At 43.7% G+C, this 25,099-nt stretch overlaps 3 protein-coding genes across 6 annotated transcripts in view; 2 read left to right on the top strand and 1 right to left on the bottom strand.

Moving 5' to 3' along the window:
- Positions 1–19,354, top strand: part of LOC125879891 (glutamate receptor ionotropic, NMDA 2B-like) — a 206,195-nt gene extending 186,841 nt beyond the window's left edge. For all 4 annotated transcript variants that reach the window (XM_049562032.1, XM_049562031.1, XM_049562029.1 and 1 more), the window contains exon 17: positions 11,749–19,354. In XM_049562032.1, coding sequence (XP_049417989.1) covers positions 11,749–14,073 — 2,325 coding nt within the window. In that variant the 3' untranslated portion in view covers positions 14,074–19,354. The remainder of the gene's footprint in view (positions 1–11,748) is intronic.
- The window catches only part of srebf2 (sterol regulatory element binding transcription factor 2), a 597,702-nt gene that overhangs the window by 333,013 nt on the left and 239,590 nt on the right, over positions 1–25,099 (top strand). The window lies entirely within an intron of this gene.
- zgc:65811 (uncharacterized protein LOC393524 homolog) overlaps positions 1–25,099 on the bottom strand; it is a 635,041-nt gene that overhangs the window by 472,030 nt on the left and 137,912 nt on the right. The window lies entirely within an intron of this gene.

Here is a 25,099-nt window from a genome sequence, read left to right as displayed (position 1 = left end):
GCTTATTACTGTCACACACATTGTAATGGACATAATAAACTGAAAATACAATCACTGCAGTTTTTAACAGCTTTTTAATCAGGAATAAACCTGCACTGACATGCATATGTGTTACCATGGTTACCAAATGACAAGCATAAATAGGTTATAGCCTATACATGACCTCCTGAGGTATAAAGGGGAAATAAAGGGGGTAAATAGGACAGAATGGGGTGAGGATGTAGAGAAAGGTTTGAGGAATTAAAAGGTAGATAGAGGCTGATAATCAGCGATGAAAAACCCCTTTAACACAGAGACCACGCTATAGGCACGCGACAAAGGCCCCTCTTTATGCCTCCTTTGCATTTTTACACAAAACCAAACAACAGCGGCATCAAGACGCTCCAGTGTGTGATTATAGACAGCATGCTGGCATCACGAATTCAAAAGAGGCGTGATGGGCGTGACATGTAACACAACAGCGTCAGCCTCTAGAATGACATATAACATATGCGTTGGTAGCACTTTATAAACAATAACAATGGCATAACATGCCAATAACACTCATTTACCCCCTCTGTTATATGGCAGCTGATCCTGCCCTCTGCTCGGAGGGGAAGGAGCTCACAAATCTCGTTGTTTTTCCAATTTGTGGAAGTTTTTGACCACTGTTCTTTTCTGAGGTTGCCGCTAACACATCTTTGAAGTGTCACAGCCATCCAGCCTATGGTCCTCTCCTGTCAGCTGTCCTGTTTATACAGACACTGTTTCGATGCTGTTACTATCTCCTATGATGGCTTGAGCGGGATTTATACTTGTGCGTCAGCCCTATACAGAGTCTACACCGTAGCCTACACATGTGGCCTATGTCGTTGTGAGCATTTCTACTTGTGCAATGGTGTGTCTGTGTCACTTTGTAGTCACACCATCAAAACACTAGTCGGTGGCGGGGTTTCTGTGAAGTGCTGCAAAGTTTAGTTGATTCAAAACACACATTAAACACACATTTCCCCACAAATACAACATGCTAACAATATTAGCATAAGCCTTTGGTATTTTACATTGTATAAATTAGCCCAGTGGCTAGCAGAGTTTTCCGTCTTCTCAAATGAAGTCAGGGACAACAGCAACATTAAACAAAGGTAACGTTACAAAATTTGGCTCCATTACAACTCACAAGATTCACTGACAAAACAACATATAAAAACAACATATTAAACACATTTTCCAAACAAATACAACATGCTAATATTATTAGCACAAGCCTATAGCATTTTACATGGTATAAATTAGCATAGCAAATAGCGGAGATTATGAAGCCTGAATAAATCACACACAAGGCTTAAAATGCTATTTTTGTGGTGGCTTTATTGTCTTCACAGTTTAATGTTTCTTATCTGTGAAATAAAATTGAATAAAATCTTTGTTTCCACTGAGGGAAATGGTTTCAGCTTACAAAAATAGACAGGAGGTCTGCGTCGCTGTAACGTGTAGTTACATTTCTGGGGAGGTGCACGTCAGGCTACAACGTTGGGTATGGTGTAGGCTCTGTGTTGATGCAGAAGTATAAATCCTGCTATAAAGATAAGACAACTCTGTCTCCCCATTCTGCGATCGTACCTTATTCACAGCACGGCGACATTACGGCATAATATTCCCACCTTGAACAGGCAGTGTAAAAGGGGCTAAAGAGCAATGCTAGCATGAGCCAAAGTCAACAACTAACAAGCACACTTTCTCAGTAGAATTGTCTGTCGTTAACAATAAATCCAAATAGTTTATATCTCTCCAATTTATTCCTGTGTCACCGACTCGTCCTCGTCTGTAAAGTGACCTTCATTACTTGTTTATTCAGAGGTGTTACTGGCTGTAATGTCACTGCTATATTCTGCTCTGGAGATGCTAAAATTGCAAATGAGCATGTCACCAACACAAACAGATATTGGAGCGCTTTCCTTTTTGTTTCGATGGTGAGGCCTCTCTGTCGTCCATGGGGTAAATATTTACAAAATGTTGAGCCAAAATCAATATTTCACTCAACAAAAATCAGCCACAGAACCGGTGAGGGTAGATTACTGGATCCCAGGAGACCAAAGTCACCCCCGAGGTATTTGATTTGCATTCCAATTGTTTTGACATGGCTTCGGTGTAATTCACTGTGTGCCTCTGAAGGTGAACCGCTGCAGGCTAAACCACGTGGCTAATTTACAGCAGAGAGCCACACACTGCGGCCCCCCCCCCCCCCCCCATTTGATATGCTGCTGTGGCGCCGGGGCTGCTTGTACCAAGAAAGCAAGGCAACGGGGAAAAAACCCAACATAACATTTTCCCCTCTCTGCTCTAATATTACGCTCCAGTGCTCAACTTTGATTATTTTGTATGGTGTTAATTTCACGTGGTTGCTGTCGCCTTGTTTACGGTCGTGCGTGCTTGTCGGCGCCTGTTTGTGTAGAAGGAGCATGAAATATCAGTTGCTGAAATGTCAGCTGACTTCTCATTTCCAAAGACAGGCTGTGTTGTTTTTGATTATTACATCATTATAATTTGTATGGGGGCTGGATCTGAAAGCAATTATGCTTTGTATAACATCCAGTGATTGCTCTCATTTGCAGAAATTACCTCTGTCTTTGCTACAATGTGACAACGTAAATGAACGCTGAGTGTCCACAAATACAGCCCAATGATTCAGTATGTTAAAATATTCAGGGGAAATATTCATTCAGAGTGCTCATTTGCATATGTAGCACAGACATCGCCAAACAACAACAGTGGAAATTACGGTTTATTATCTTTCCACAATCCGCAGCTTCACATTGTCTCCTTCTCATTTACTCGAGTGTTTTCTCTCTCCAGCCTCGGCCGTTTCTTCGTCTCTTTTTTTCGTTCTTCTTCTTGCTCTGCCACTCAGATTGATTCCGCTTTTTTAATTTCACAGCATAATCCAATAAACTTTATTGTTATTGCCGCAATTAACATTTAAGCTCGGCAGTGTAAAAAATGAGACATCTGTCACGGTTGGCGTGAGTCACGTGGCGTCGGTCATGGCGTCATGGTCGGTTAGCGTTCCCTCCCTGCAAGGGCTTTCTGAGCGTCTCTCCCCTGGCTACCTGCTCCTCCAGGTCCCACCTGCAACACTGAAACAAATTAATTATATCGATTTAAAAAGCCTCTAATGACTTTAGAACAGTAAATGTATTAGAGCTTTAATCACTCCTCTTTTCACAGCTGTCACATCACGTCATGGCTACGTTCATTTGCATTCAGCACCATATACTTACACCACATGCAGGTTGTATTAAATTATGAGCCACAGCATGTACAATAGGCACTCTATATGCAATCGTACATAGGGGGCAGCTAGTTATTTGTTGATTGTCTGCCTCTCTGTACCAGTGTAATCACTTATAGATTTTGCAGCGATCCCCTGGTGGATTGAAAATTCTTAGGAACCCTCAGGCCACAGTTATTGCTATTCACACATCCTGCCCAAATAATCAGCTACTGTAGCGTTGGGCTGGCAGCAATCTGCCAACTGTTACATTATGTGGGCATGTGGAGTAGACAAAATCTGCTGTTGAATACGAAGCAGCAATCACTTTGTCAAATGTCCAAGATTTGATGCACTACAGTATTAACTTCTTGTTCCCAGTCCTGGCTGTTGTTTATATGTGCACGCGTGTGTGTGCCTCAAAGAAAAAAAGCCTAAAAGCCACACAAATATGCATCCTGAGCTGCTCTCACACACCATCATTGCTTAATAAAACACAACCTCACCATCTATAAAGGTTAAAAACCTAAAGGGGAAGATCCACCTAAGATTAAAGGGATAGTTTGGATTTTTTGAAGTGGGGTTGTATGAGGTCCTGATCCATATTACATGCAGCAGATGTCTGTCAGTGCGCCCCCAGCTTGGAGAAGCAGGCGTGTACTGCTGTGGACGGGGGGCAGCAACAAAATGTATATCAGCCACTTAAAAAAATCAATAGCAGTTTAAGCATACCTTTCCATTAAAGAGCCTGTTGCTACAGAGAAGCGATAAATGGCTTCATTTCCCCAACAATGCTCTCATCAAAGCCACCAGACTCCATTGAGAAAATCAGTCATTTTAGCTCCCTGAACACAGGAGCTGCTGGTCTACTGCTGCCTTGATCAGTTAGTTAGTTTGTGTTATTGTGTGACTTTGGTGAATCCAAACTAACCCTTTAAAACACCAAAGTCACACAAAAACACAAACTAACTGACTAATCGAGGCAGTGGTAGACCAGCAGCTCCTGTGTTCAGAGATGTTAAATCACTGTTTTTCTCAATGGAGTCTGACTTTGAAGAGAGCAACATTACACTTCGTTTTCCAGTTGGAAATCGTGGCTTTACGTTAAGGTAAAGCAGTGAAAATATTCTAAATATAGCATACACTTAAATTGATATTGATTGTCTTTTGTTGGGACTTTTTTAGGTTGTTAAAATACATTTTGTTGCTGATCCCGTCCACAGCAGTAGCCTTCATTGCTCAGCTTCCATGTTGGACTTCAGCCTGCGTCTCCCAACTGGGGGCATGCTGACTGACATGGATTAGGGCGGACATGAGTTGAAAAGTTCATGTTCGAGCTGTAATTACCTGTTCGAAATGTCGGCTGGAGTCTCTATAGGTGCATCAGACAATTTGATGTAGTTTGCCTTGTGATCCAACAGAGGGCGCTCTAAGAATTCACTGTCATGTTGACCTATTGCATGCCCTACTGACCTATCACTAAACGAAGCTAATGTTAATGTGTTGTTTTGCTACAAAAATGGAGGACAATAGCGAGCAAAGCCGTCCTGAGCGGACAATCACGATAACATGTGAGAAGCAGCGTGTGGAAGTATTTTGGGCTCGAATGAATTACTTGTCATTTTAAATTAGTTAGACCTTGATTTTTTTGAAAAAGTGACAGCCCTAACATGGATAAGTACCTCATACAACCTTACTTCAAAAATCTAAACTATCCCTTTAAAGCGATAGTTGCAATTTTTTTAAAGCTATAGTGCGTAACTTCTGTCGCCCCCCAGTGGATAATGCGTTATTACAACAAATAAGCCGGCACTTCCATGTACACAGAGTAACACTTGCTTCACACCGTGTACACAACGCTACACAACGTGGCGAACACCAGGCTGCTAACATTACATTACGTTCATAGCACCATTTCCAAGAAAATAATAAAGTACTAGGTCCAGTGCATGTAACAGCAACACATACTACTCATAATATAATTATAAATCAAGTCACTTACTCATCCAACAGCAGCAAGGCAACATCCGTGTCTGCCCTCAGCCCAATTTCTTCCTTCAGGGCTCTCCACCGAGGAAAAGCGACGCCAATACAAATCCTTGTTTGCCTTCTCCGTCGGTCACTTTCCTTCTTTGCTAACAGACCTTCAGCTGAACGTCCAGGCTTTTTCTTTGGGGTAGGATCCACTTCTGAACCGTGTCTCGGCCGCTTCTCCACCATGTTGCTTTCTCTTTCTACCTGCGCTCTACCTCTTGCTATGAGACTCTCCGCTCTTCCTCCCCCTCCCTTCTTGTTGTGAGGTAAAACGTGGCATTTCCTGTGCGCCAGCGCGGCTTAATCGGCATTGTGTCATCTCCTCTAGTAGTGGCTTGGGTGAAACGGACGTTTACGGCCATGCAGAAGTTACGCACTATAGCTTTAAGTGGGGTTGTATAAGGTACCTACAGTAGTTGGCCTTTGTCCAGACCTTTAAATGTGCCTACTCCATCGAGTTTGAGTTAACTGATTCGCCTGGCATTGTGACACCAAACAGCGGTTTCATGTTGAAAATAGAAAGCAACCAATCAGTGCTGCAGGGGGACTTGATTAGCCAATTAGACTCACTGGTGGAACTTATGTCCTTATTTAAGTTGTTGTCAAGCAGTGTTCAGGAACCAATGAAAAGAAATTACAACAATTGCGAGTGCTACAGGCAAGATAGGCGCTGCTATGGCAGCTGCTCCAATTTTACATGTCTTCTCAATATTGGCCAACATCCTAGTTTGTTTTACTTCATCCGCTCCACTCTCAAAACCTCGGCAAAACGGATAAGTTGGCATGGTTCCACATCAGTGTGGACCTAAAATGATGTTAGATGTAGGTAGATACATTGGTCTCTAGTGAGTGGTTAGTGAATGTCAGACTGAAGATGGAAATGGAGTGTAACAAGTTGACAATTACACCTGACATCAGGCAAGTACTTATCTATATCCAGTGTTTTGCCTACAGCAGGACCCCAGTTTAGAGAAGCAGAAGCTATGTGCTGCTGTGGATGGTGGTCAGCAGCAAAACGTGTTTTAGCTACTTAAAAAAAGGCCTACCCAAAAAAATCAATATCAGTTTAAGTGGAGGCTATATCAAGAATATTTTCACAGCTTTACTTTGCCGTCAGGCAGCCCTTTCCTTTGGCACAGCATTTTCTCAACCGTAGAACTTCCATATTCCTACGCATCTCTGTCTTTGTTCAGTCTCCCTCTGCAGAAGTTCTTCAGTGCACTCTGGTTTAGTGGATGTTAGTGTATCTGTTTTTTTACTTGGAAAAAGAAGATACAAATTAGAACATGAACAACAGAAATGTAAGGCACTCAACAGACTATACCTCAGTCCATTAGTTAAAATATATTTCAATGATGGAAAAGAGAGACAGACACAAGATAAGGTGGCACAGAGTAGCAGAAAAAGCCATATATGCAAGACCACACGGTAATAAAATAAAATTATTAGGGGGCAGTTTACACAGATACTGGATAAGGATAACATTAGGAAGATGAAAACAGACCTTTCACTGTGTTCCTGAGTTGTGCAGGTGCTAATTTGAAAATATGAAATGGCAGAGCACTCCGTATCAGTGAACCTCTGTAAATTAAACAAAGCTGTAACTGAGATGTTTGACAGATAGGAGGCCTGAGCTTATGGTTTTTCCAGGTAGATAAAGTTTAATTAAGGTCATAAATAAAGGTAAGAGGTAATACACTGACTACGGGTAAGTAAGAGAGAATGGGGTTGGTTATCACATTCATTAGATTTTTCTCCCCAGAGGGCGCTGTTAAAAAATGTTGGCACTGAAATTTTCAGAATTGGGGTCAGAGGCCAGGAATTTAAAGCCCCGTTTCCACCGAGCAGTACGGTACAGTTCAGTTCGGTACGCTTTTTTTCTGTTTCCACTGTGAAAAGTTGTGGATGGTACCAATGGAACTGTTCTGTGCCGTCCCCATGTTTGGTCCCCCCTCTGTTGGGGTACCTAGCACACAGATCTGGTACTAAAAGGTGGAGCTGGTTGTGTCTGGTTTTGAGGCTCATGTAACCACTGTTCATACTGTGGAGAGTTTTATTAGTTAGCTGTAACTATAAAATGAAAGGATGTTTTGCTGCCTCTCACAGCAGCTGGAGTCTGAGAAAAAATTTATTTAATTTACCACGCTGACTGCTGGCAACTTTTAATTTGGAACGTTAACTTGTAATGTTACTCAATGCATGAGTTGACAATGTGAATTCATCAACACACCTTAAATTTCACTGTGACAACTTTGACCATTACTTTAGTGTGAATTTTCTTTCTTTGATGGCAGACACTTTTAGTAATGAGTGGATCTTCAAGTGTTTAAAAATTAATTTCAACCGGGTTATGTGAACTGCATTTATTCTAATACTCAGAGAAAAAAAAAGCGTCACAGAGCATCGTTCTTGTGGGCTCTGGCAACACTAAACCCCTGAGCTTGCCTGGGAAGGACTAAATGCACAAACATGCTATTTTTAAATATCCAATGGAGAGAGACTCTCACTGCAGCCTGTTTTATTTTGTTCTGAAAATGTCGGCGTGCAGCCTCGTTCTGTGGACGATAAACAAAATGCAGACTGATAAAGGAGGAAATACAGTGAGTGCTGGACGGAGCAGTGAGTGACAACAACCCCGCCCTCGTGAAAGAGCACTGTTTGTGGTGGAAACGCGAAGCGGTCCTAGGGTCTAGGTACTTGACTGAAGGGTTACTCTTGGTTCCAAAGGTACAGTACCAAAAGTGTTTGGTGGAGACGGGGTGAAATGTAAATATCCAGTTCTTCTGTTTTCTTCTTCTACTTCAACGTTGGGCTCACAATAAAATAATTATTACCATTAAAAAGTATAAAGGGATAGCTATAGCTTAAATTTTACTTTTCTTAGCTAGGCTACAACATGTGGTTATTAGCTTAGTCGCTGGCAAAAAATCCAAATTGGTGATGCTCGTCACATTTTCCTTGAGGCTGGTTGTCTTCAGTGGAGGGTATACGCAGGTATACAGGGTTTACCACCTCTTTATGTGGCTGTTGACAGTATACCCACCTATCACCTGCCTCATCAACTACCATTACACCACTGGATGTCACATACTGTTCTTTGTGTTGTTCTTTGTAGATACATAAGGATTAAAAATACATTTACAGGATTGATTTTCAGCTTATGTTCTATATTTTTTTATTTTTCCCCATTAAAGTAACATTGGGACAACCAACCCCCAGTGGGCATGGTCCACAAAGATATTTGACAAGAGTAGACAAGAGTAACGTCACTCCGTTCCTCCCGGACACTTCAGGCTTCCATTCCACATTGAAAGGAAATCTGTAAAGGTTATTGAGTGGTTCAAATGAAAGTACAAAGTGTGACGACCAACCCCATTCTCCCCTACCTCATACAACCCCACTAGGAAAAAAAAAATTCGAACTATCCCTTTAAGACGGATGCTTCTGGAAAAATCAGCCCAAAATGGGACGTTGTCATGGACGTCATGGGAGGGAAGACATGACAGATTTGGCAGCAGGTGGGGTGTAATCAAGACAATAAAAGAAGAAAAACAAAAGATATGAAGTGATGACAAATTATATAAACAGGCAGATGGAAAAAAGAAACACAGATGAGACAGAGAAGGACCAGATAAACATTGAAAGATGGTTCTAGGTGGGAAAAAAATATCCTGAAATATCTCACAGGTGGGTGTATACATTTGTCCTCCACTTCAAGATTCCCATCCAAATCCCGTATTTCTCAAATATGAGTCCTTTTGTGTCTATGTTAAACCTCTCTTGGTTTTAGCCATTGTCAAGCTTTACATACTTGGCTGTTAACAGACTGTGAAATTGAAAGAAGTAATAACATTATCTATAAAAGCGGAATGAGGGATGAAGCCTTTTTGCTGCAATGCAGGCACTGTCCATGTAGCTAATTAACTAGCAGAAACGAGTGGCGAGGGAGAGGAGAGCTGAGGGTCAACGAGTGGATAAAAAGAGGAGGTTAGGAGGAGTCATAGCTTAACAGCAGAGATGATTTGACTCCCAGCTGACCCCCTCACCTCGCGTCCTGACCTCTGCAGTGGCGAGCAGGACGGAGGTCAGCTGATCTCTGATCTCTAACAATGGCTAAAGCATTCCTTTATGTCCAGTCATTTTTGTGCGTCCAGAAAAAAACTGAGCAAAATCATTGTTTGGAATTGATCTGATCTTTTACCGTCCCCATCTGTCATGCCTGGTTTGCTCTCCTCCGTACATCCATTTTTATCTGAATATTGTATCGTACATCACTGAATGCAAATGGAGCAGTTTATCTTTCTGTCACTGTAACGCTCAGCCGCCGTCTCCTTGGCTTGGCCTTTCTCTTCGGATGGGGATTGTGTTGCAGCGTTGAGCGGTAGTGGAACTGAGGTGTTTAATAACTGCCGGAGGATATTGTTCAGCTGAATTCTAATCACATTGATTAAAGGTATTGACCAGTGGGACCCAGGGGTTTTTACTGCCCCTTTGCCTTTATCAATCATCCACCATGCAGCTACACTATCCTCTCTGAAGCTCCACTGCACTGTCTCACTTTAGCTCACACCAGCTAATATACTCCACGTTAAAGGTCCGATATTATACTAATTTTCAGGTTATTACGTATTTGGGGTTTCTACTAGAACACGTTGGCATGCTTTAATGTTTAAAAAAAACATTGTTTTTCTTACACTGTCTGCCAGAATACAGCATAGCACCTGTCTCTTTAAGACCCCTTCCTGAAAAAGCCCAGTCTGCTCTGATTGGTTAGTGTTTCTGCTTCGTTCCGCTGTCATTGCAGCCAAAGAATGACTGTAACGGCCCTGTAGTGGCAGTTTCTACCTTTTATAAGCTTTGTCTCAAATCGGGAGGACCAATTGCGTCACGTCGGCGTGACCAAGGCTGTCCCATTTCGAAGGCTTCTTCAAATGCAGCCGAGAAATGCAGCCTTCTTTCCCAGAATTAGGAGGATGCAACGGATGAATCCTTCGTGGCCCAGCCTATCCCAAGATGCATTGCGCACTGGTGACGATTATATATTAAGTTAACTAACAGGTGTTAACTAGCTAACAGTTAACTGTTGTTAACATTAATATTAGCTAAAAGCACACAGCTTAAACAATCTTAATTTAATAAGTTTCCCTGAAAATGTTCCCCCATTAGCCTGACATATATCCAACAGCGGTGTCTCCAGCGGTCAAGTATCAAATAAAATATATGTATACACATAATAATAATCTCTGGGTCCAGGATTTAGGGCTAACTAACTTATTAGCTCACTCCTTCTTTCGTCAAGTGTAGCTGGTTGCTAGGTTACAGGAATGCCAACGGGTCAGGGCGAGAACAGCTGGAGAAGCAACCACGAAGTCCTCCGCAGACCAGACCGTCCCATTTCGGAAGCCATTCGGTTTGGCTGATGAGGTCTTCTGATGTAGACCACAAATGCCGCGTTCTTCAAAGGCTGCAGCACCTGAATTGAGACACAGCTTTAGAGTATAGTTGTGACATCACAACTTTAAAGAAGACTAAACTGCTCATTTAAAGGCACATTTTCTGAATACGGAAACATTTTTTTTTTGCTTTCAGTCTTTCAAAATCTGCACACACTGCGATGCCACACAGCTGGTTCAATATCAGCAAAGTTTCCCTTTATATTCATTGTCTTGTGTGGCGATCAGCAGTGATGTGGTGGTTCACTTTTACACTGTGATCTGTAGCCTATAGTTCGGCTTTAGCTTCTAACTATCTTTGTCTTTTTAACCTGTTGTTGCTGCTGAGTCAGTTTGACATCCTGGATATATCCTTCAAACACAGACTGTAGACCCCTCTGTCTGCTTCTCTCTGGAATCACTCTTTCATTTCTCCAAACATATTTCTTCAGGGAGTGCAGTTAGTTAGAGTGTGGTCTCCGTGCTTACTGCGACAGCTTGTCGGAGCATCACAAAGGGGCGGGGCTTAGTGAGTTTGTGAGAGAGACCAAATAAGTAACAGATAAAGAAAAAGTTAAAAAAAAAAAAAAAAAATTAACCACTGTAACATTTTCAGTGACCTCCGGCTTTCTGGAAGCTTTCCTCTGTTTACTGGTGCTTTCATGACTTCAAACACACACTCACACACACACACACACACACACACACACACACACACACACACACACACACACACAAAAACTATACTACTGGCAATGGGAAGGGAAACTGTCGCCTGTTTTTTTGCAGGTGTTCCTGCGTTTATAAATCTGCATATACACACTAATTTTGATGGGTAAGAGGATTTTAAATACTGTATTTATCATCAGCGGAAAGAGCTGTTGTCACTTTAAATCATCTAGGTTGTAAAAAGTGTGGTGATCAGGATGTAGTGCAGCTGAGGTCTCATGTTTTTGCCAACTTAGATAACATCAGTAAATAACGATGTTGAATTGACCAAATGTTCACTCTTTAACGCTTGTATTTCTCCCACAGGGCATCTACAGCTGTATCCACGGGGTGCAGATTGAGGAGAAGAGCAGCTCGGCACTGAACTCCCCATCAGCCACCATGAACAACACCCATTCCAACATCATGCGCCTCTTACGCACCGCCAAGAACATGGCCTCCCTGTCAGGGGTGAACGGCTCACCCCACAGCGCTCTGGACTTCATCCGCCGTGAATCCTCCGTTTACGACATCTCAGAACACCGGCGCAGCTTGGCGGGCCACTCAGACTGCAAGCCACCTTACATGCCAGAGGACAACATGTTCAGCGACTACATCAGTGAGGTGGAGAGGACGTTTGGTAACCTCCACCTGAAGGACAGTAATCTGTATCAGGACCACTACCTGCACCACCACGGCTCAACGCTCGGGCTCAGCGGACCTCCTGCCAACAGACCCCACAGTATAGGCAGTGCTAGTTCTCTGGAGGGCGGCATGTTCGACTGTGACAGCCTGGGCGGAGGGGTGGCCCCAATCTTCACCACCCAACCCTGCTCAGCGCTGACCCACAGGAACATGAGCAAGTTTGACCTGCTGTCCGGACAGACTCCTCCCTCAGGACAGAGCTTCAAGGGAGGTCTGCCGGACCTGTACGGGAAGTTCTCCTTCAAGGGAGGCGCCTCAAGTTCCACATACATCCCTGGGCACGGCTACTGTGGAGGTAGAGGGGACGATGATGGGAATATACGGTCAGATGTGTCGGACATTTCCACGCACACAGTAACTTACGGAAACCTGGAGGGTAATGCCAAGAAGCGCAAACAATACCGTGATAGCCTGAAAAAGAGGCCGGCCTCTGCCAAGTCCAGACGGGAGCTGGACGAGATCGAGCTGGGCTACAGAAGGAAACCCTACCACATCAGCCACCACCACTACCACGGCCACCGCTCTTCCTCCCCACCACTTTTTCCCTCTGAACGGAAGAGAGGAGGAGGAGGAGGTGGTGGAGTAGTAGGAGGAGGAGGAGGAGGAGGAGGAGGTGGAAACAACGACGGGAACTCCTATCTCTTCAGAGAAAAGGAGAGCGTTAGGGATTTTTATTTGGACCAGTTTCGGCCCAAAGAGGGCGTCCCTCAGTGGGAGCATGTGGACCTGACGGAGGGCCCTGGGAGTAGAGATGGAGGAGTGGGGGCCTGCACCAGTCTGGTCCCAGTGGATGACTTTCTGAAGAGCAAACCCAAAAAGCAGGATTCAAAGAGTGGGGGAGGATCTGGGCTGGCAGGGGGAGACTGGGAGTGCAGGAACTGTCGCGCTAGCGGGGGAGGAGTGGGCAAGCAGATGTCCATACATGGAGGGAGCAGTGGTGGGTACGGTGGCATGAGCTGTGGGTCCTCGGGAGGCGGCAACAGCCGCCCCAGCTCTGCGACCTGCATGCGCTGCGAGGGCTGTAAAAAAACAGGAAACCTCTACGATATCAGCGAGGACAACAACCACCTCTTGGAACAGATGGGGGGAGGGAAAGGTGGGGGTGGAGGAGGGGGTATGGGCGCAGGCCCTCAGTCGCAATCTCAGGGCCAGCAGAGGAGGAAGGGTGGATTTGGGAAACCACTGAGGCGGCAGCATTCGTATGACGCATTTGTCGACCTTCAGAAAGAGGATTCAAGTGGGATGGGAAGTTTGATGTCTGGCCTGGGAGGTGGTGGAGGGATGGGTGGTGCAGGTATGGGAGGGATGTTGCCTCCACCCAGGAGTGTTAGCTTGAAGGAGAAAGAACGCTACATGGAGGGCACCAGCCCCTTCGCACACATATTTGAGCGTCACGGCGGCTCGGAGAGAGAAAGGGAAAGAGACAGGGACCCATTGTTTTACGGAGGTGAAGGCCGGAAAGGACCCGGCTCACCGTTTGGCCTGTTCAGAGGCGGCGACGGCCTCCACCGCCGTTCCATCGGAGAGAGAGACATGAGAGACAGGGATAGGTCTTTGATGGAAGGTGGCGGTGGGGGAGGGTTCTCTTTATCCAAATCTCTTTACCCTGACAGGGTAAACCAAAACCCCTTTATACCCACCTTTGGCGACGACCAGTGTCTGATGCACGGAGCCAAACAATATTACATGAAAAAGCAACAGCAGCAGCAACAAGTTGCCAAAAACAGCCGAAGTGACTTCAGGAGCCAGATGAGCACGACGTCATATCTGCCGGCGTCCGCCACAGCCGGGGTGATGTCCAATGTGGCCCCCCGGTTCCCGAAAGAGCTCAGCCTGGGTGGAATGAACCACCACGGCTCCATGCTGGGGGTCGGCCCCCCGCGTCCCTTCAATGGAAGCAATGGCCATGTGTACGAGAAACTCTCCAGCATTGAGTCTGACGTGTAAGAGCAAAAAGGGGGAGGAGGAGGAGCGGACGATGGTGAGGGAGGAGGAGGAGGGGAGGAATAGATGCATGTAGTGTTAGGAGATCAGGGATGATTTTAAAGACACTGTCCACACACTGCAACCCTAGCCCATATTGGGACAGCACGATGAGGTAAGAGAGGAGAGAGCTAGAGACTGTGAAATAAAATCTTGATTTTGCAAAAAAACTAATCTGGGTAAAAATAAAAAAAATCAGGACACCCTGAGGAGGTGTGGGATGTTAACCCTCTCTCAGAAACGGCCAAAGCTACTCTACTTTTATGTCCAAACACAGTCAATCAACATCCCCCTCAACATGCACTCAACTCCAAGTCCATCATTTCATCCACCAGTGAGGCAGAAGTCAATGTACTTGGTTATTATCGCAAAGAGGCGACACCTCATCTTAGTTTGATATTGGACGTGTGAGGCTGGTGCGATGTGACGGCTGTCTGAGAGCTCCCGCTGAGCGCTTCTGAGGAAAAAGACTGCGAGAGTGAACTGCCCATCTGCCCCTGTGTCACCGCAGAAACAGAGACATTGTCACGTTTACCAGAGCCGCGACACAGGACGTGACTAGTGCTTCTCTTCTCTATGGAAGGAGACAGCCCGGCCTGTCCATCTCCTCTCTGTCCCACTCTTCTCTTCTCTCCTCTCCCCTCTCTCCCCTCTTCCTCTCAGCCCTCCTCCTCCTCCTCCTCATCCCCGACGCCAAAAGAGCTGATCTTGTTTGCTATGAGAAATACAATCATGAATGATAATAAGATATTCTTATAGAAAAAAACAGGGTATAAGAACAACAATAATATTGATAACATTGTGAATAACAAAGATGTTAGTGCTGATTATGATAACACTGCTTATGATATCACTAAGTTTTTCTTGTTTTATGTTCTGTTGGTATAATATTTCACTACTGTTTTAGTATCTGTAGTTGTATCCTGTGTGCCCCGGGTGGCAGCAGGAAGGTTGTTCTAAGTTCAACCAACAAGCCAGAAAGACTGAACTCCTTTTCTTTTCTGTTTTCTGTAGAATATTTTACTCCATGCTCATACGTTTATTTGCTCCTCGTGGAAAAACAGGATCTGTGAGACGACGTTTAGAGCTGACAGATCCTTCTTTGATGTTAAAAATCAAGTGCACACACACACACACTTAAACACATGCAGATTTTTGTCAGTCTGAACTTGTGTTAACTGTGAACGACGCGTTTCGTCCGAAGCTGAAGATACTGAGAGGAAGGACGTGCCTTAATGGTCTCCAGTGGATGTGTCGGCATGCTTTTAGGCTGTTTCTCCTCACGTTTATGAGCCAAAACTGCAGTGAAAATTTACAGCAGGCCCGAGACGCTGCGGCTGATGGTTTAGATACAAGAGGAGATGTTTTATACCTTCGTAAAAATGATTTCATACGTCGGCAAAACCGGGATGTATTCAGGATGTCTCGACGCGTCTCACTCCACAACACGGCAGCCTTTAGACCACCTCTTTTATTCAGGTTACACGACAACAGTCACCAGGCACTTATTTTTTCCCGGCCTCTTACCAGTATCTCGTAGAAGGCGTTGCTTTCCACTCACGCGGTCGGCGCACACAGAAAGCTTTGTACATTGTGTATGATTAATATATGCACTGTTGTTTATGTTGGCAAAAAGTGTGTAGGAGACGTGTTGTTGCCCCGTGACAATGATGCCGATTAAAGCTTGAGCCGTGGAGGATGTCTATTGGAGAGAAGCCTCTTGTAACACTGACCGGAGGCGGCCAGATGGCGGCCATCTTGCGAAAGCTTTCCAGCTTTTTACCAATGTAGATAGTCTTTTTAGCTGGAGAGGCCTCATTTATTGCACAGGACCTTTTACTCAGTGTAGGTTCAGGCACTCAGTAGACATGCCTTATCATCCCATCACCCCCCCAGCCCGTGCTGTCTGATGACTCATCATATTACTGTACAGAATAAAGAAGCCTCTATTAGTTATTTAAAGGTTTGATCTTCGATTAGCTGGCGGTGTGAGAAGTTCAAGGGCTGCGGGAGATTGCGCAGGAGTGCTGGCCTGAGATTGGAGCTGCTGGAGTGTGTAGAGTGTGATCTTTGTCATTGCGGACTTCTATCTTATACCCTAATCTAAATGCACCAATGTAATAGCTTGTGTGTGTGTGTGTGTGGAGGGAAGCAATTCACAATTGAATGATAACAGCTGTTTTTTTTTTCCTTCCCACTAACCTGCTGAAAAACATAAGTTCAACAGCCTTTCCTCCTCCCTCGCTCCACTGACAACACCGTCAACGTGAGACTGATCGAGTTAGCCTTAAATCAAACAGATCCATCCATCCCCCGCGCGCCCCTTCCCCCCCCATGCCTCTCCTAATAAATAGATTGGGATCTCTGGAATTTTTATACGCACACATTTTTGAAAGTTCAGGTCAACCATTATCAGCGAGACGGTATAAGAAGGAGAACAGGAAATGACGAGGAAATAAGAACGAGCGGAACGAGCGACTTGGGAGTGGGCATCAATCAGTGTCAGCATTTGTACGTTCAATCTTTTCCTTGTAAATAATCTATTTAAAACTCTTTTCACTTTGTACAGTAAACAGACAGACAGGATGTAACTTTCAATATGTTTTACAGCAATTTAAGAAATAAACAAAACAACAATAAAAACTCATAAAAACAAAAAAAATCCATGAACAAAAAATATGCAAAAATATAGTTAAGACACAAATATTACTAATCATAAGTGATATAATTGAACCTCTTTTTCTTTCAATCTCATGTTTACTTAATTATAATAGTTTACCAATCAGTATACTGATTATGTTAAGAATTATGCTTTTTCATATTTTCACTAAAGTGTTGGAAATCGAGGATAATTTACTGTAGGTGTAGACGTTTGGTGATAAAAAGGGGAAAGTTTAGTTTTAGGAGTCTTTGCTAAGTTTCCCTTGAATTGTGTTAGATTCTCTCTTTTTAAGGTAAGCTCTTCTTCATGCTTTTTGAGATGAATTCAATTATCTACACATTTATGTAATACAATATTACATGTATACATAGATGATATTTGCATATAGAGGCAGTATATTGTGATCCTTCATTTTTAAGCAGCGATCCTTGTTAAAGACTTACGAGATCTTTGTGTTTTTGTTGCCCGTTTTTTTTGACCTGGGCTCTAATGGTGATTGCACACAGAATTCAGAGCCATCGTCGGCCCGGCCTATCCTGCTCCCTCTCTATGTTTGGGATAGACATCACTGTGGTAACGGAAGATACACACACACACACATATATAAACACATGCACACAGACAAATGCACGCTGGACGTTCACCTGGCGTTGTTAATACTGCTGAGGAATTCAGCACAATATCGTGGTAAAAAAAACCAAGACCGAGTGTAGTTTTATCTTATTCTTTATCTTATCTTAAGATCTGGAGCTGAAATGCATTTGTGCAACCCCTTATTAAAAGGTGCAACATTTGTTCTGTCATGTCTCATTTAAAGTAGCTTCAGGGGAACTTGTTGTTGCTATCTTTTAGCTCACATATTACTAAACTTTGTTATTTGACAGCTGAAAAACACTTAAATGCTTTGGATCCTAATTTATATTTGTGCATCTTTGTGCACCGCTCGTCTCTCTGTGTGAGACGGGAAATATGATTTGTAATTCATTGTGTACATATGCAATTTTGTCCCCATGCAGTCAGAAATTATTTCCCCCCCGCTCTTCTTCTTCTGTGGTACTGATTCCAATAAGTCTCTATAATCTTCTCCCCAGCCCTGAGAGAAGAAATTCATCTCTCTTCTGTTTTTCTCCTCAACTGCTTTCATGTCTAGAGGGTTGATTGAAAAGTGAAAAATGTATCCGTGTGCACGTAAACTCTGTTAGGCTTGCATATTTTTCACACAAGCCACCACGTTCCTGCTCCTCATTTGCAATAAACAGGATGACCGAACAGAAAAAGCTCCTACTGTACACTGTATGTGCCAATTCTTCACTTCCTGTTTTTTTCTCATGCATTGAAAGGGCCAGTTTCCAGCTGCTGGTCGGGAAGTCAAGGTGCACCTGACACTGTGGTAAACATGCTATCATCAGGCCTCTACCACCTCCAGCTGCTCTGCTCTGCAGCCGGCGTGTGCAGGTCGAGCGGTGATGCAGAGTAAGCATGGCTCTTCAGAAGTCTTTATTTCCCTCGCGGCCAAATTGGTCCTGGGCTCACTTCTCTGCACACGAGCATGCCACAACACATTTGTTCAAATGGGTCATGTAGAGCAAAACACTGTGTCACATTTTTACAACGCAAGAAAACGGCAGTGGCGAGTAAGTGGAGCTGGAACATCCTGGAGGTGGAGGATGTAAATATCACCTCAGCTGACGTGTGTTTTTCTGTCAGGATTAACTGACACATGGGACCAAATAAGAGCGTGACGTGGTCAGCTACAGGGATTGATGTACCGGTTAAACTGACTCGTGAAAATGTATTTTTTTGTGTTTGGAGGAAAGGCACTGACATCAATATTTCTCACACACTGAGTTGCTAATCATTTGTTTTTTTAATCAAGAAGTCACATGCAGATACGAAGAATTATACTGTGATATTATATGATTGACTTGTTGTGAAGGTCCATGTAATTTAGCTGCTTATGATTTTCCTAATTCATTGAAAAACTTGTTTACTCATATTTTAAAGTTCTCTCTGTGTGTACGTGTATTAACATGTATTGATATTGCTTTATATTGATGCATACAAAATTTTTCTATTAAATTGTGTACAGTTTTGTTTGTTAATAATGCTACTTTACATCGTCATCATTCACACAGTCAAGAATGGTTTGCTTCACCTGAGTGGTAATGACATAAGGGGTTGCTACTAAATGTATTTCACAAGGTGAACACTTCACTGAATTAAATTTACTGTGGGGGTTTGACAAAAATGTAACATATGAATAGTATCAATTGTATACATAATGATATACATAATATTATTCTTGGCCATTTTTTTCTCTTTTTGTGGCCCTTTTTCTTTGGAATAACTCCCCCAAATTTTTACACCATATGAACAGAAAACGACACAAAAACAAATAATTGTACAGGTTGTGTAAATACTGAATATCGGGGGAAACATTTACCTTGTTTTTTTTTTTTTTTTTGTAAGGAAACGATCAAAGTAATCTCAATAACAAAATTAACCACGTCATGACAAAATTGCAAAAAAACATCATTAAGGTACTTCTAATAAGGATAATACTGATATCTACAATTATAAGTGCTCAAATAAGACTATTCTTTCTCTTTGTACATGATGAACAAAATGAAGTGTTGAGTATTAATAATAAAAAACTATAAGTTTCACGCATATGGCACTGAGTCTTTTTAAGCTTTCTTTGTGTCTACATTGGAGTTTTGACACTTCATCTTCACACACACACACACACACACACACACACACACACACACACACACACCTACATACTGTTGATTTATTTCATTCAGCTTGTGCACGGCCGTAGCCATGGAGTCACCACTGGGGGGGACCAAATCTGTCAGGGGGGTCTTGGGATTTTTCGGAAATATTATTTATTTCCACAATTACAGTTCCAGTGCAAAGTGATGTGGGCCTGTTGATGTTAACTTTACCTTTTCATGCCCTGTCTGGAGTCTTGTTATTGGTAAGAAAAGTAAGGGTGCTTTCACACCTGCCCTGTTTGGTTCGGTTCAGTCAAACTCAAGTTCCTTTCCCCCTCAGTGCGGTTCGTTTGGGCAGGTGTGAACACAGCAATCACACTCGGGTGTGCACTAAAACAACCAGACTGAGACCTTCTTGAAGAGGTGGTCTCAGTCTGGTTACAAACAAACATCTGGTGCGGTTGGTTTGTGGTGAGAACGTGTTCCGACCTGGATGTGAACCAACTGCAGTCACATGACACATTGTTTGTGTTAAACATGAGCATGTTACAGTCCTGGAGGATTATTAATGTGCACCTCCTCCTGTACTGCCTTAATATGCACATTCAGCACATCCAATGCATCAAAACATTGTTTTCTAGTTGGAGTCGCGCCTCGTTTTCAAACTGTATGGTTTGACTAAAATGAACAATGACAGCAATATAGTCCACGATGAGCAGCGCTAAAATCAACCTGCGTAGTTGTCCCTCCATTGTGACATTAGAAAGTGTCACATTTATCTTGCAAGTGTACTCTTCTTCAACGTTTGCGTTACTTCCTGGATTTTTCCCACATGGAAATTCTGACCAATCAAGAGCCGCTTTCTCACACAAGGCATTTGATCTGGTCCGCTTGTAAATGCTGCCGTGAGAACATGAACCAACTCTAGGCAATTATACAACTTTGTGACAAAATAAGTCCCTGATTCAGACCAAAGGAGACAACTCTAGGTCTGAAAGCACCCTAAGTTTACCATAACAACCAATGGGCACATGAACAGATCCTAACTATATGCAAAGCTAGCTAGTGGGATATGCTCAGAATGTATGCTAGCTAGCATTCTGACAAGAATTTAGCATAAGAGAAGGGAAGCCGTAGCTATTCATTCGATACCTAGTCGAAAATTATATTACAACACTACTATCAGTTTTTGACATTTACTGTATCTACACACAACAGTCAAGGAACAGCTTCTGCTGGGGCACGGCAATGGCAGCACACTCGGGCTGCCCCCTACACTGGCCCCTATGGCAAAAATAATTGGAGGCTGACATTACTCTTTTTAAGAGGCTATGGGGCGCTCATTTTTTTAAGCTTGCGCAAAGGTAGTGGTATCCAGGGAAACTACACAACCTGAGGCATCCGTTGGTACCACCCATGTGGGCAGTGCTTGTCGGGAAGCAGGCGTATCTCTTGTGCATGGCTCTCATGTCCCCCTGCCCACTGTAGTGGACACTCTTTTTGGCTCTTTACCTCTTCTTCCTCACCAAACACACACGCTTGCATAATCTAAAACCCTTCGTTGAGTCCTCTCTCTTTCGTGCTTCCTTTCACAGACTCAAATACATGATCTTTCTGTCACACACACAAGCTGGCTCTCTCTCGGGCAGGAATTCCTGGGAGAGGGTTGCGGGGGAGAGTAGAGGCCGGCCTGAGAAAGGAGGGCCATATGGTGACTGTATGGTGGAGTGGTTGGGTCTGGGTCTGCCCTCTCAACAACCCACACTGCTGCTGGCGCTTCACACAGCCTCGTCTGATGCCGTCCAGCCCCCTCAGGGTTCTCTCAGGCTGCTCTCTCAGGCTGCTCTCTCAGGCTGCTCTCTCCTCTCTCCCCCAACACCATCGCTGCTCCTGCTGGACTGTACAGCAGTACATTAGACCTGCCGGAGACCTGTTGTGTGCTGGCACCCATTTCAGTTCACACTATAATGGCTGTGCGTGTATTTATCCAGGAGGGATCAACAGTGAGGGTGAGGTTGTCTTTCACAATGCAAAAAAATTATCTGAGGTCAGGCAAGCGGGACAGATTGAAAAATCTGGATGATGGAAGTAAATGAAGAAAACCCTCCCCTGTCTCGGCAGTTGCCATCAAACTGACATTGAGAAGGGCATTTATCTTCCAGCAGCAGTCTCCAACGCTGTTCAGTTGCCAGTAGCGTAATATTGTGCTTGTACTGAGCAGGTCCCCTGTGTAAATGTATTTAAATGTATGAATAATAAGCAGGAGGATGCAGGCAAAACATCCCGGAGAAAATCAAAGCTGAAATCATGTGCGTTTAGCTCGGTTACTGATGTCTGGAGATGTATAAGCTCATTTTCAGTGTGTGCATTAAAAGTATTTCTTGTTGACGCTGTGTACACTCATAAACACCAGCTTCCAGCCAAGTTTGAATTACGATGCTTCGTGGAAATGGAAAGCTGTCTTCAATAAGGAGGTGTGTGTAATTAGCTGCTCTCATGACCTCACACATTACAAAAACTGTTTTTTAACTGTCGCGCAGAGCTCGGCTGTGAAGTCTGTAAATTTTATGACATTTTAACAAGCAGATCTCATCCAGAGATTTTTACTGTCCCACAGTACAAACTGACCATGATATATACGCCAGGGTTTGATAGGGCTGTTCATCAATACCAATGACTTGACGATTGCTTTGCCAGGTCCAGAGACTTGCAGCGCTCCCTACCTCTTGCATTCTCAGCTGCTCAAGCCCAAAAAGCAAAGCAGTGTTGTTTTGCTTCGTGACACGTCATCTCTGCACCCAAATAGTCGTTGGCATCTCTGCTCTCATTAGATGACTCTCTGTCTTTCAAGTGTAAGAATGAGATTAGTTCAGTTCTGTCACTTGGCATCTAAGCTCCTCCACACACCTGCCAACATTTACGCAATTCCCCGGACACCAGTCAGAAGTTACAAAGTGGCCTTTGAAGAAAAGTCCGCTGCTGAGGCCACTTGGAGTGACGTGACAGTGAGTGAGAATATAGAAATTCAACACATCAAGATGACAGTGTACAGCCATGCTAACAGCTCTGTGAGGCTGCACTGAAGCGCAGTGATGCTTTGAGCTAAATGCTAACATCATGTGCAGATGAGGATGCTTTCATTATGGTGTTTAGAGGGTGTTTCACATGTTCACCGTCTTAGTTTGGTGTGTTACATTTACTTATTGGCACCAAACACAAAGTACAGCCCAGCTTGATTGGAATATCATTTAGTTTTGGTCATGAATCAAAGTGTTAGACTAATTGAAATTTTGACGTCTGGAAATTTCTGAAGTTATTACAGTTCATTCTGGGGGCTGGGGGACATGAATTTGTGTACCAAATTTCCAACACATTCTCACTCCAACCTCGTCACACATTGACATGCTTCGTGGACTTTCCACATCCACATACAACGTGCAAGGTACCCTGGATGTGTTGGTAGTTAGTGTGTCACATTGTCTTCTTATAAGATACACTTCTGTCTTCACAGGAAATTTAACGTTTTCAGACAATCTCTTTCAAAATAAATACATTACGTTGGTACAAAATGGTGAATTGACTTTTTTTCTCCTTCAACAACAAACACGTGGTTAGGTTTAGGCAACAAAAGAACAGGGGTTTGGCTTTAGAATCTTACAGGACGCAAACACCGCTCTCTCTGGTGTAAGTCGGTGTTTGTTGGACCCATCCACCACCACTCCGGCCTGCCCCACACGGACTTTCATTGCCTTAACTTTCATCCTTGTTCTGCCGCATTTCCCCCTGATGCCGCTGGATGGCGTTAAACTATAATGGCAACTGGTCGTGTATCATGCTGACGTGAAAGGACGTCTTTTTTTCTTGGTTTCTGGTGTCGCAAGTCACCGCCCAAGCACTGGATTTCGATGACTTTGGAGAGAGACCAGGCTCAAATTTTATAGCAATCCTTCCAATACTTGCTGAGCTATTTGACTCAAATCCACAAATGTCCACTTCATGCTGACACTAGATTAGTCGTTCCCAACTGGTGGGTTGCCGCAAGTGACTCACAAATGTGTCAAATTTGTAAAGCACTTTATTTTTAAGTGCAGTTTAAGTGAATTTCCAGCACAGAGCTTTTATTTTGAAGTGTTTCCCGCTGTAGAGTGAGTGACTAACGGACATTACTTGACAGAGGTAGTAAGCTAGCTAAACGACATGGCCAAATGCAAGTATGATGCTGAATATATTAAACTGTGTGGACCTTGAACTAATGACTAAGGAGAAATCTGGACCCTGTGTCTGGACCAGTTGGGAGCCAATGCACTCGAGGAAAAGTCAGGGGATCACCAAAGTCATTAGGATAATCAACATCATCTGTCATCAGACTCTACATCCAAATTGACATTGGCATCGGACATTTTCCTGACATTGAATTTACTCTACATCAAGCATGTCATAAGTCCAGCCCAGGGGCCAGTTATGGCCTGCGAACTGGTTTTAAATGGTCCGTGGCTTGTCATTCAAAATATGTGGCCTAGCACACAATATTGGTTCATCAAGCAAGTTCACTTTGCAATTTTTCCATTCACTTTTTTCATGTTTTTCATAAATAGACAATAAACAAGCAAACAAACGGTTACCCAGCAGCAGACATATCCTGCCACGCAGCAGACACGACCAGAGCAAAGAACTGTAAAGGTGACATTGACAGCCACCGCTGTCAGGAGCGTTGGAGAGTTGAATACTTTTTCACTGTAAGATGAAACAGCTGCGTTTGTGTTTAAAAAAATTTTTTGTTTGTAAATAACCCATATGATGCAAGACTCTTACATGTTCATTTCTCCTGTGGGCAGTTTAAAACCAGTATATCCCTAAACCAGTCACATGGGTTTATCCTCTGGGGAACATGAATGCCTGTAACAAAATTTTAGGGCAATCCATCCAATAGTTGTTGAGATATTTCAGTCTGGACTAAAGTGATGGACCGACTTCTCCACTGACGCTACCAAGAACCATGCTGCTAGCATTGCTAAAACAGTATAGGGGCTGCTGGGAGGAGTATAGACTGAGGGGTATCTGGGAAGAGAAAGGCTTTTTAGTAAGAGAACAAGAGCATGAGAGAGAGTTGCATTTAGGAACTCAGACTCATCATTTCAGCTATACTTCCCAAAATAGTGAAGATGAGATGAAGTGGCTGGACTGTCTCCCCGAGCAGACTCTCACCTGCGCTCCCCACAGACCGCAGCTAGGAAATATGCGTCTGGCAGGGAACCTGGAAGTTCAGAGACATGATGTTAAACTTGCTGACAAGAGCAAACTAGGCAGTCAGGCTCTGCAGTGTCGAACAGTGCGAAGCATGCGGGTAGTGAGGCTACCTGCTGGACAACCCTCCAACTAACTAACTCCCACTCTGTATGCTAAACACCTGACCTACTCTCACCTCTATACCTGCGCGCAGCAGCCCGCCTGTCCCCCACCTAGCTATGATGACACCCACCTCCTCATCCATCATCCCTGGAACCGCACACCCCCCCCTCACTCACTCCTAGCTCACATTAATTTTTCAGTCACACTGGCGAGTAAGACTTATTAAATTATTGATGGAGGGAGTGAGGTGTGAGGGAAA

This window comes from Epinephelus fuscoguttatus, linkage group LG19 (genome assembly GCF_011397635.1).
Source record: "Epinephelus fuscoguttatus linkage group LG19, E.fuscoguttatus.final_Chr_v1".
Classification (NCBI taxonomy): domain Eukaryota; kingdom Metazoa; phylum Chordata; class Actinopteri; order Perciformes; family Serranidae; genus Epinephelus; species Epinephelus fuscoguttatus.
This window is presented reverse-complemented; position numbering and strand designations above follow the sequence as displayed.